Source organism: Solanum verrucosum, unplaced genomic scaffold (assembly GCF_900185275.1).
Source record: "Solanum verrucosum unplaced genomic scaffold, falcon-dt-bn FXZP01000307.1, whole genome shotgun sequence".
Lineage (NCBI taxonomy): Eukaryota > Viridiplantae > Streptophyta > Magnoliopsida > Solanales > Solanaceae > Solanum > Solanum verrucosum.
Genome location: NW_026020264.1, coordinates 856,168 through 868,837, shown reverse-complemented (window position 1 = coordinate 868,837; position 12,670 = coordinate 856,168). Strand labels below are relative to the sequence as shown.

The 12,670-nt window shown below is 32.4% G+C and overlaps 2 protein-coding genes across 3 annotated transcripts in view; both read right to left on the bottom strand.

Moving 5' to 3' along the window:
- The window catches only part of LOC125833719 (citrate synthase, mitochondrial), a 346,970-nt gene that overhangs the window by 280,735 nt on the left and 53,565 nt on the right, over window positions 1-12,670 (bottom strand). The gene's annotated exons all lie outside the window — the stretch shown is intronic.
- Window positions 6,285-11,777, bottom strand: LOC125833713 (RNA polymerase sigma factor sigB). The gene is made up of 7 exons (XM_049512896.1): window positions 11,406-11,777; window positions 9,465-9,757; window positions 8,428-9,033; window positions 7,376-7,606; window positions 7,106-7,246; window positions 6,759-6,959; window positions 6,285-6,627 (listed from the first exon to the last, which is right to left on the bottom strand). Exons 1-7 carry the CDS (start codon window positions 11,491-11,493, stop codon window positions 6,346-6,348), a joined length of 1,842 nt encoding a protein of 613 aa, XP_049368853.1. The 5' UTR covers window positions 11,494-11,777; the 3' UTR covers window positions 6,285-6,345.

Below are 12,670 nucleotides of genomic sequence, written 5' to 3'. Positions count from 1 at the left end.
TCTAATAAAAAAGTATTGAAAATTATAATATTTTTATATAATTTTTAAATATATAAATTTAAATTATAAATAAAATTAATCTAATTTAATTTAGTTCTAAAGATTAACTAAATAACATTCGTGAAGTAAGAATGAAGGGCAGAAATATTTATTTATTTGAATACTATGAAGAGGGGAGAATCTATTTCAATTGTACTTTACATTTGTTTTTTAAGTTTCTCCTTTTTAGTTATTTTCCTAATTAGTCATAATAGGTAGGGTCATTTAAATAAAATTATAATTAATAAGTTATAATAAATTAATTTATTTTATTAGGTTATTAAATTGATGGTTAATGAATGAATTAAAATTTTATTATTAACGATTTATCCGTGTGGGGATGTTTATTCATTTTTTCTTATTGGCTAAATCATTAACCTATTAGGAATTGTCGTCCCCTTTTTTTTTTACCATAAATAAAATACATATTATTAATCCTAAAAATTAAATAGGGCATGTTTGGAAAGCCCACTCTGGTAATTGGATTTGGTGTAATTGGTGTAATTACATTGTCTGTCATGTTTGGTTGGACATGTAAATACCTGATCAACACGTAATTGAGTGTAATTGGTAGGGTATAATTACACTCTCCAATTCACATGGGAGAATGTGAATTATTGATTACTTTTTAATTTCTTCTTTTTATTTTTATTTTAACTTATTTCGTTTTAATGTATTTATTTTGAATTGTTCTTTTTATTCTTATCATTCTAATATTTTCTAAAAATATTTTTATATTTCATTTCCTTCTTATCTTCAACTTTTACTTCATGTGATTCCACGTTATTGACTCGATATTTTACATTACAAGGTATTTATTTTTTAAAGTTAGACTTGATAAATTATCTTTTTGGCAAATGTTTTATAATTTTATATTATTATATTTATAATATTAATCTTTTTGTCAAACATGCATTTCATGATGTTCATAGCAAATAATGTACTTTTAATTATTATGATTAATTTAATTAAAATATACTAAATTGAAAAATATAAATCAAATATTTTTTATAGTATTAGTTAATAACATATGTTTATTAATTGATATATTTTCAAGAGACAATATATATCTTAAATATTTAATTTAATATTATTTATAAAAGCCTTTATTTGTCTAATATAAAATTTTAATTTTTAAAATTCAATATAACCTAATGACTATACTTGTGCAACAAAACAGTACTACTCTAGTAATTACTCCAAATCCAATTACGTAACATATCCATAGAGTCAAATTAATAAGTTGTTGTACATGTAATATTTGCTAAACAAATGCTTATGTGCATGCACTCTCAAAATTTAGGTTTATATGTTTTTCTTAATGTGGTTTACGAGTACAAAATTATCAGCTTAAGTAGAGTTGGAAATAATGTTTTGTTTGATGGGAGATCAATATATTGGTGAGTGAAAATGAAAGAAGGGAGCATGAAATGATTGAACCACACTACCCGATAGTTATTGATCCGATAACGAATCAATCGATATATTATTAAATAGATAAGATATTAGTATATTTAAAAGTGATATATGATAAATCAAATTGTTAAGCATTATTATCCGCTCAATTCGTTCAATAAACAACCTTAATAATAAGCCTAATATTTTCTTAGAAAATGTTTAAATAAATGACTAACGCATTATATTTGATGTTGGTAAGTATAAATTAAAACTAGTGAGGAAAAATTTGTGTTGTACATGGGTTCAATATTTATTTACAAATTTATTTATTTTTAAATTAGGTTAGTTAAATAATTTTAATTTTTTCTCTAAAATAAGCTATATATTTTATGTGATTGTAATAATCTCATTAGGTGTAAAATGAATATTTGGTGACTATTATTAATATTGATAAATTTTAAATAGTGTTGATTAAATTTCTGCTCGAAAATAAAATTATACATTTATTTGTGTGGTGCTCCCTTTATTCCATATTAATTGAAGTTTTGGGTCTTTTTTCATTGTCCAAAATAGTTGAATTGTTTAAAATTTGAGATGGATGTTTGAATTTTTTTTCATATTTGTCCTTTCCTTTAATGAAGTTTGATATTTTTTAGGAGATAAATTGCACTACTTATAAAGTTATATTTATGATTTCACAAAGGATAGTAGTGGAAAATATGGTTTAAATTATGGCCTTGATTGTTTTTCTTAATAAGGTTTCATTTGTTTTCATTAAGATTAAGATGTCTGAATCTGAATAAACATCTGAATATTAAGATGCACATTAAGATATAGATTTGGATACACATATGAATATTTTGTGGTATCTAGATTTGAACATTTAATGATAATGACTGTTTGTATTCAATACCTGAATATGCATATGAAATTGAACATTATATCAATAAAATATTATAAAAGTTTTATTTCAAAATAAAAATTACTTTTTGAATAATATTTTAAATATTTATATTTGATTTTTAAAATAAAATTATATGATATGCAAATAAAAATTATATATCAGTATAAAAATTATTATACCATGATTTTTTTAAGAATTCAACATAAATATCTTTTCATATTTTTTTTTATCCAACTAATCAAATAATAAAGAAATTCAAATTATCAGCATCTAACATATATTTTAGCTAATTAGAAAAATTAAAGAATTCCTATTTTTTCTGATGACCTTAATCCATTTTTCTAACTTGTGAACCTCTAGATTTATCCATGTTTTTTTTTGTAACTGAACTTTAACAAAATATACTAACAATTGTATTGTATAATGGTTCTTCACATCCAAGACCATCTAATTTTTCCTTTCATTCTTCAGAGTTAGGTGCACTATTTTTTTAATCAGTAACTCTAAAACAACATTCATCTCCTCATCAATTTTCAAGTAACACGAAGAGAATTTTCTTTTCATCCCAAAACTATTCTTTCAGTTGAAATTGAAAATTGGGATGAATAATTATTACAAGCTCCATCATTTTGTCACCAACTAGATCTTCGACTTTATCAGGTGTGTCTATATCTATAATAGTAGATAAAGAATAGACACCAGGTCAGGGATATGTACAATTTGGATTCCAATCATAAACTCTTGTTGCAGTAGAATCTTCAAAAAGTTTTGTACACAAAATTTGAAAGGGTAAAGGTGAAGTGTTCTAGACAAACATCAGTACACCCAAAAAAAATTATCATTATAAAAAAATAGTTGTAAAGATTATGAAAACTTACTAGTTCAAAGAGAAAAAAAATGGTGTTAAATGGAGAAAAGAAAGGAACAAAGTTTGTGGCGAGAGGGAACAAAGCAACGCAAAGAGAAAGAAAAGCGATTGATTATTTATAGCGAATTAAATAAGTCTGAATGGTATTAAAACTCTCCTACAAATCTGATTCCTTCCGAGCTTTTCAAAATCATTAAGAGATTTTTTTTTTAAAAAGAAACAGTTACGCCCTATCTTAAGATTAGAAGTCCACATCCGGAAAACACAGAAGAGATGTTGGGCATATAAGTAAGCAGGTTTTACCATTTAATGACGTGTTTTAAAGTCGTGCGGGCCTAGGCCCAAAAAGCGAACAATATCACTAGTAGTCTGAGCCGTTACAAATGGTATCAAAAGCCGCTCCTGTGTCAGCCTTATCGATGTGGGCTAGAGTTCAACTGACTTTAGGCAAATCTCAGTAAGGCGGTGTGAACTTCAGTGCTGAGTATAGGAAAATCTCATACGGTAGGGCAAACCTTAGCGAGGACGCTGAGTCTATAAATAGGGTGTATGTGACGCCCCAACTTAAGATTAGAAGTCCGATATTGGCAAAACACAAAAGAGATGTTGGGTATATAAGTAAGAAGGTTTTACTAACTAGTGATGCGTTTTAAAGTCGTACGGGCCTAAGCCAGCGGACAATATCACTATCAGGCTGGACCGTTACAAAAATAAATGGACTTAATAGACTAATTATAAATGCTTAAAATTCAGACTTAAAAATCAAACACATTTAATAGGCTGAATTTGAATGATTAAGATTAAGACCTTCATTAAGTGCAAACAAATGAAGTGTAAGTGTGTGTTGCCTCACAAATTCAATTAATATGAAATATAGAATAATAAATTATCTCTTTTTTTTTTGGAACACCTAATGTGAGAGGGTCATTGAGATGTCTATAATTGAAGTATTTTTCTCATTAATAGTCGTTTTTTCACTCAAAAATAGTTACATAAATTATACAAATATTAGCAATATTTAAAAAAAAATTATATACTAATTAAATTAAAGTAATTTTTTTTCCATTTTAAAAAATACTCTTACTAAAACAAGCATATGTCAACGACCTGCTGCATGCTTTGAGCCTCTAACTTCCTCTTATATAACAAGAAAGAGAGTTTTTGACTTTCTCCCAAAATATCCTTAATAGATGCATTTAAGGGTGATATTTTAGATATGTTTAATATAAATAGGGAAAAAAGTCTGAAAAATACTTTCAATTTTGGCTAAAATTATTGTTGTGATACCAAATTTTATGGATGACCTTTTACCCTTGCACTATTTAATAATGCATTTTAAAGGTATATATATGTGCTCACGTGGACACGTTACTATTTATAATTATGCAATATTTATGATGTTCACGTGGACACATATATACCTTTAAAATATACTATTAAATAGTGCAGAGGGGTAAAAGGTCCTTTCCAAGAGTTTGGTATCATTACAACAATTTTGGTCAAAATTCAAATATATTTCAAACCTTTTTCCCATATAAATATGATGAAAAGATCGGGCCAAAACACACCTAATTTGGCTAAGCACCCTAATGAGTTATTAAATTCAATTTTATCCTCATCGAATCTAGTAAAATATTTATAATCGTAAAATTTCACATAACTTTTTTAATTATAAATTTACGTCATATTTATAGTTTACATAACTTGTAAATTATGCCATATATATTTGAACGTCTTCTAAATTTTCGTTAATGCATAAGGTAGTAAATCCTATTTTAGGAAATCGACATTTATCAAGTTTTCTGAACTTGACTCTTTTTTAATTCCTACATGAATTTTGTGCTTGTCAATGGTATATAGGGATGTCAATGAGGTGGTGCGGGGTGGGGACGGGTTGAGCTTAATTCGTAAATTTTTTAATTCGCCACGCTTTGCCCCGCTCCGCATAATATTTTTTTCATTCTCAACCAGCTCCACCCCGCCCTGCATTGACCCGTTCCGCATGAACTCACCCACGCATAAGTTTTTTAATATTTTCTTGTTCTAGTTAAGTTTGATACTAAAAATAAAATTCATAAAAATAAATTTATTTTTTCATTAACTTGTATTAATTTAATAGGATAGTGACTTAAAATTTTATTTTTTAGAGGTCAATCGGAAAACAGGTAAGAAATTGAATTATTTTCTATTGAACCGTTTTCATTTACTATCTTGAATATTTTAGTAGCTCTAAAGAAATTATCTTAATAAATAATGCTCTATCACTCTTATAACATGTAAAAAATTAAATTTAAATTTAAACCCACATAAAATCACATATACCCGCAACCCGCCCCGCCGCGCATTAGTGTTTAAAAAATTCACTTCAACCCGCCCCACATAGCCTTAAACCCGTCCCACCCCACCCCACATCCGCCATGTCTCATTGCCATCCCTAATGATATAAGATCTGATATTTGATGCTTAATCAATTTATAATGTAGTTTAAATTTCTTAGATTCTGTATCTTCACCAAGATATCTCAACATGCAAGTTTGTGTTCTACATGACAATTCACGTCCTAAGTGACGCGTGTGTTTACTGGTTTAATTTTATATAAATTTAAATGTATATTTATATACACCAAAGGTTGGAGGGCACAAATGCATGCCAACTAAGTGAAATTAAAGAACACACATGTGTTATGCCTAAAAAAAAAAGAGTAACTCAATGCACAAAGCATAGGGTTCACGTAAGGTCCAAAGAAGAGCCCACATCTTAAGGGGGTGATGTGGACATTGCTACACTAATGCTTGTGCTTCCACGGCTTCGAACCCATGACCTATACGACAAAGCCAACTTTACCATTGCTCTAATGCTACTATTCAAGAAAGGTAGAAATGTTTTGTTTAAATTTTTTTGAGAGAAACTTTAATCTTTCCAAAATTAGGCCTACAACAAATTGGAGCTGCTACAATAAATTACAATATCTGATTATTTGAGCCAAAATTTTGTATTATGCACAACATATTTGCAGAGTTTTGAAGAATAAGAACAGTCAAAGAACCAAAGCTTATCTAAGCCTCAATTTTTTCTAACAAAGACTCAATGACTAGAAGGTCAAATCTACTTTCTTGATATATATATAGCAGAGACTTTAAGCATTTATATATTGCTGCAAAAACTTTGTTCTTTTCTTGTTCTTCAACTTACGGAATGCACAAGACTCTATTTGGCGAATTCTCTCCCGGCTAACGCCCATTAACTCACCAATCTCTTGTAATGTCTTCATCCTGCCATCCTCTAGTCCAAATCGCCATCTAACGACCTGCTTCTCCCTTGGATTTAAGGTGTCTAATACCTTCTCCAGGTCCTGTCTCATGAACTGCTTGGTCAGTATTTCTTCTGATGTTTCCGCTTCAGGGTCAGCAAGCACTTCCTGGGAACCCAAAAGGAAGGGATCAATGAACACAACTGCAAAAATAATGAAGTGTCTAGCTGGACTTTTGGACGACGAGACACAAAACTGACACCCTAAACAGGAAAAGGAGAGATGTTTTAAGGACGAACCGAAGGTTTGAGACTTTCATTGAACCCAATTTTCTGGTCAAGTGATCTTGGAGCTTTAGGAGTTAACATCACAGCAGCGAGCCTCTTCATTGACAACCCTGTTGCTTCAGCTACTTCCGCATCGTTAGGATGTCTACCATTTTCAGTCAACAATTGCTTTCTTGCTTCCTTAACTCTATAAGTAGCCTCGACCATGTGAAACTGTGAACATAAAAATCAAATGGTAAAAAAATGGAATATCAACAAGACCCATAAATAGACATGCTCTCTTTTTAAATAGTGCAGGATCAACAATATTTAATTGGCATGTAAAAAGAAAAATGTCCTTGCAAAGCTGGATCACGTACTGGCAACCGAATTGTCCTGGACTGATCAGAGAGAGATTTCCTAACAGCCTGCTTAATCCACCAGTGAGCATAAGTTGAGAACTTAAAACCCTTGGTGGCATCAAATTTTTCAGCTCCTCTTACAAGGCCCCGACATCCTTCCTGCACATAAATTTCCAAAAATGAGGATAGATCAGCAGATAATATTTCAGATGATCCCTTAATAGAACTAAAGTCTTGACCGGAAAAAAAGTAGGGTCTTGAGATAGCATATAATTGCACCATAAATACCTGAACCAAATCTTGAAGATTCATCCCCACTCCTTGATAATTTTTGGCAATAGAAATAACGAGCCTCACGTTGCTCTTAATCATTTTATCTTTACAAAGAATGCCATAGTTCAAACGCTTCCTTAGGGTCATCTGGTCAACTCCGGCAGCAGCAGCCCATTGGGTAAAAGTGGGCTGACCTCCGCAACGCTCTGTAAGCTCCACCTGAAGTCTTTCCAACTTCAACAGGTCCTGTAGCATTTGGAAACTGATAAATGGTCTAAAAATTGAACAGAAAATGATATAGACGATTTGCAAGGAAAGTAGAAAGCAAACTCCACAGCAAAATATGGTACAGATATGACATTTGAAGCCATAACATTCTATCCATTGCAGACTATGTGGTTCATTCTCAATGCTTTTATCAATTAATGGACACACACGAATTTTGGCTACGTGAAAAATATCCTTGAAAAGGATCAGTACAGGATTATTCCATATTAACTCAAAAGCCAATGCCAAGAATGAACACACATAGGAGATCAATAAGAGAGAAGATTCACAAACTATCCAGGAAACTCAAGGTACTTAAAATCTTGATTTTTTCATAAGAAAGAGAAGACCCAGCTTCTTAGATTCAGATTTTAGATCCAAGAACGCCGAGCCTTGAGCAAATTAATGGAAGGCAAGTGAAGTGAAATAACAGGTGAGCACATTACATCTGTTTGGAGCTACAACCTTTCACCTATCAAGTAAAAAAATATAAAACAAATGAAAATCTCCTTTTTTTCAATAATTTGATCAACCAACATGTACTTAGTATTCTATTACTAAGACCAAAAGGAGGGAAGAGGAAGAAGAAAAAAGAAGTCCATTAATTGTCAAAAGCAAAGCAGATAAAAGAATTTAAGAGAAGAAATCATTACATGTATTGAGATCCATTCAAGCTGGAATTCGTATAATAAACACATGAAAGAGTATTGATGTGGTAAAAGAAAAAGGAAGAGGCAAAATCTTAAAAGGAAAAAGAACAAAAACTATGGGGTCATATACTTGAAAAAGCTAAAGCACACCTGTATTCCTCTCGATAACTCCTGTTCTTCAGATGCAGTCAGTAGCCTAGAACTACATGTAGTTCCTCTCAAGTAACGCAATGGATCCGAGTAATCAACATCTTGTACTGAAGCACGCTTCTTTCGACTGGTAGAACCAGACTTCACAGACACAACATTGGCTGCAGCCCTCTCTACTGCTTTAGCTCTTTTGGCCTTCCGCTCAGTTTGACGGTTCGATTTTACAGCTATGACATTCGACATCTGTGACTGAAGAATTTCCAGTTCTTCAGGTGATGGCTCCAAGTCATCAGAATCTGTAAGAGAGTCCCGGAATAAACTACTTCCAGTCCACTTCATCTCACTTCCATTTAATTCCGCAGAAACACCAACTCTCCTTATCTCACCAGGTTGAGCCAGATGAACGCTCTCAAATGGAGCAGTCCTAGCTTCTGATAGTGTACCTCTGCCAACATTGTCGGAGTCCTTTAAATTATTATAGCCGACCAGCATTACAGCATCTTGTGCACCCTTCAATGCAGCCTTTGCTAACGCAACTGCTTCAGCGGCTGCAGCAGCTACAATAGCTTCCTCACTAGCATGAGAATTTTCAGGTTTAGTGTTCGCCTGCAAACATGACAAGTCAACAGTTATACTTGTAACAACATTTTCATGGCCGAACAAGGTTTACATCAATTAATGGGAAATAGAGGACAATTGAATCAAAATAGGAGACTGGAATTTGGCAAAATGGCACTAAGGTAAATAATAAGGTTAGGGACTATTAACCAAGATAACTAAAGCAAAGGAAAATATTTTCACCATTGTTTTTCTTTTTCAACGTCAACCGACTGTCAGAAAACGACCTATTGAAGTTTAAAACTACTTTTACTTCATATTTTGAAAACGCAAGTACATCTGAATTTTGAAAAACAAATACCTAGAACTACATGTGAAACTTATTTCATATTTTCATAATAGATTGAAGACCTCGGGTCCTGTCAGTTTCTCAAACTTAATTTTTCCATAATCTCTAGGCTATTTATTTAAATTCTAACCTCTGCAGGTGGACCAAGTGCCCCAGTGTATGTCCACGGCCTATCTGGGGCAACTGAATCTGGGTTGGCCTCAAAAGACGGCAACTTTAGCTTCTGTATATCAGGTACTGTGGTTGTGGCAGCTGATGGTGATTTCCATGATCTCTCTGCTGCGACTGAATTTGAGAGGATTTCAATAGATGGTAACTGTAGTTTCTCAATGCCAAGCACAGTAGATGTTGCTGTTGATGTTACTGCAGATGTAGTGGATAGGATGCATTGTGTCCTCAAATGAATATGGTCTCTACTTTTTGCTGCATTTCAGCAAAGGACACAGTAAGAACAACAGAAGTCTATGTCTATAAGATGGATCATTAAAAACTTTCACTGATAACTGAAGAAACCCACAAGATTCTATTGAGAAGTTTAACTATTTAGTTTCAAGGACGATTCCTGCTTCTAGGTCTGCATATGAGTAAAATCAGGAAAAGGCAAACTGGCAAGGAGTACCCAGCAGTTGATCATGCAAAGTCAAAGTCGTCTAAGGAAAGCCACAATTGTACTAGAGCAAGAGCACCGGGTCATAAATCCAAGTTTACAAATGCATATCAGGAATTTCAAAAGAAATACTGAAGTGCAAAGCCGATGACTTCCTCAAAATACAAGACTGACTTTTCTACTTTAGGCCAGGCATTCACTTGGAAAAAAATATGTAGCTGTCTAGTTAGTGATTTAACTTCCCATTACTGATTCTTCCTCTCTTCCATTCAGGGTGTGTTTGTGACCGAGCATCCTCTCCTTTGCACATAATTTCTCTAGTTTTGAGTAGTGAATGATTTCATCACTGTCTGAGAATCTAGTTTTCGGGGCATAATTTGTGTAGTCATCCTTGCAAAACATCATTCTGTTCTAAAGTAATAGAAACAGCAACATGATGAACTTAAAACGACGACATTAAGTACATGACGAACACAACACCTTTGCAGGAAGCTGCTAAATTTTTCTAATCCATTATGCTGTAATGAACAGGCCATCGAAATACTAATTGCTAAGAAAACCACAATAACTGAAGGACCTTTTCTCTGATCACAAATATACCTTTGAAATGTTTTACAAATTCAAGTAGGAAAATCTCCCTCAGATTCAAAGTAACAATTGAAGTCTTTGACCTAATATAATAATACAATGACCTACCCTATTAATGACCCTGCTTGACTTCAGAGAAAATGGAGGCAGTGCATACAATTAGAACCACTTCCTAATCCATTTCTCTCCTCCATTGAAATACCAAGATCTTCTACCATTATCTTATTCTTCAATTTTATTACTACTGTTGTTTCTCTAACTTTGGTTATCTTTACTACTTTTGCTATCAATATTTATTTTTCAAACCTATTCTGAGAAACACTTTTCTTGAGCCGAGGGTCTATGGGAAACAACCTATCTACCACACCAAAGGTAAGGGGGTAAGGTTTGTGTACACCCCACCTATGTTGCTTGTACTCTCCGAAAATGTGGCCGCACACGTGTTGGATCCTCCAAAAATGCACTACCTTTGGAGGATCCAACACGCACCAACCGGCATTTTCGAAGAGTCCGACCAACATAGCACCCCACCCTCCCCAGACTCCTCTAATCACACTGAATATGTTGTTGTTGTTATATTGAAACATCAAGATTCATTTCCCACTTTAAGCATTTGCAATTTCATACAAAATACAGATTTTTATCCATATCATTTACACTTTTTTTGCAAAAATTGATCTTATCTTCAACAAACATTGCTCAACTCCAATTATGAAACGAGCAATTCATGAGCAGAGATTAAAATGCAAAAGACTGAATTAGACTAAAATGGACAGACAAATTTCACACATCACATTCCACATTACCACTAAGCAAGAACAAAACTTTCTCAATTGACAACATAATTCTCAAGAAAATAGAGATAGACAGACTTACAAAGCTGGATGGTTGTTTGCTGTTGGGTTTTAGCGCAAATGACAAAAGCATCGGGCAAGCTCAGGAACTGTGGCAATAAGTAAGACATCTTCTTTCTACTCTAAATTCATATACAAGCATATGGGGTCTCATAAAATAGACACTAATTTACACACCATTCATTCAAACGCTATATTCTCAAAGATTAATCAGTCAATAAAGCTGCAAACTTTTCACCATCCGTGAGTTGTAATCTTGAAAATGGGGTTAAATAAAACCCCAGAAAATGTATTGAAGAGAAGAAGAGTGTAGCAGCAGAGATTGAAGAAGAAATGGAGGAAGAGAAAGGGATGTGTTTGTTGGAAAATGATAAAATAGAAGGATAAGAGAACTTAGCCTCTGGATTCTTGAACAGGACGAGAAAGGGACAACGAAGCCGATATTATTATTTTATTTTAAAAAAAATAATTAAAAACCCTGTTTTATCTGGGCTTTCTTGTCGGCCCTTTATTGTTAGACCATTAACACAATAAGCCCATCTAACTGGTTCCATTGAGCTGAATTCAGAGGCTAACAGATCTCATGCAAGTGTATATACCCATAATATAAATTACGAAACGCTAGTTTAAAAACTAATTACTTAGATATACTTTAGTTTGCAATATTATGAATCTTAATAGATTTTAGTTCGTCCAGATATATGAATCTCGGGATGTATGTGTCAAAATTATGTGTAATTTGTTTTAGATATATTGTATCCAAATAGATTCACATGTATCTGAGATACGTAGACAAATCTTGCTCTCCTCCCTCCCATCTAGCTCATCTTCTTCCCCATCTCGCTCATCTTCTTCCCCATCTCGCTCATGTCCCTTCCTATTTTAGTATCTCTAGTAGCAAAAATACATGTATCTTCCTCAATTTATGGTAGAAAACTATTAATTAATGGTAAAATACATAATTATTTAAAAATATAGGTAGAATTAGTATATATGGTATGAATGTATGTTAATAAGGTAGTTTTCCCTATATTTTAAGAAAATAAAGGCTTATATCACAACCGTCTCAATTTATGTGACATTATTTGACTAGACACAAAATTAGAAAAAGAAAGGAAGGCTTGAAATTTGTTGCCAAAACAAAACTTAGATATTTATATGGTTGTAAATCATCTTATTATTAAGGTAAAAGAAATTTTTAAAAGTTACATTATTTCTAAATATAAAAAGATTACATTTTTTGAGACGGACTAAAAAGTAAAATGTGCCAAGTGAATTGGGATGGAG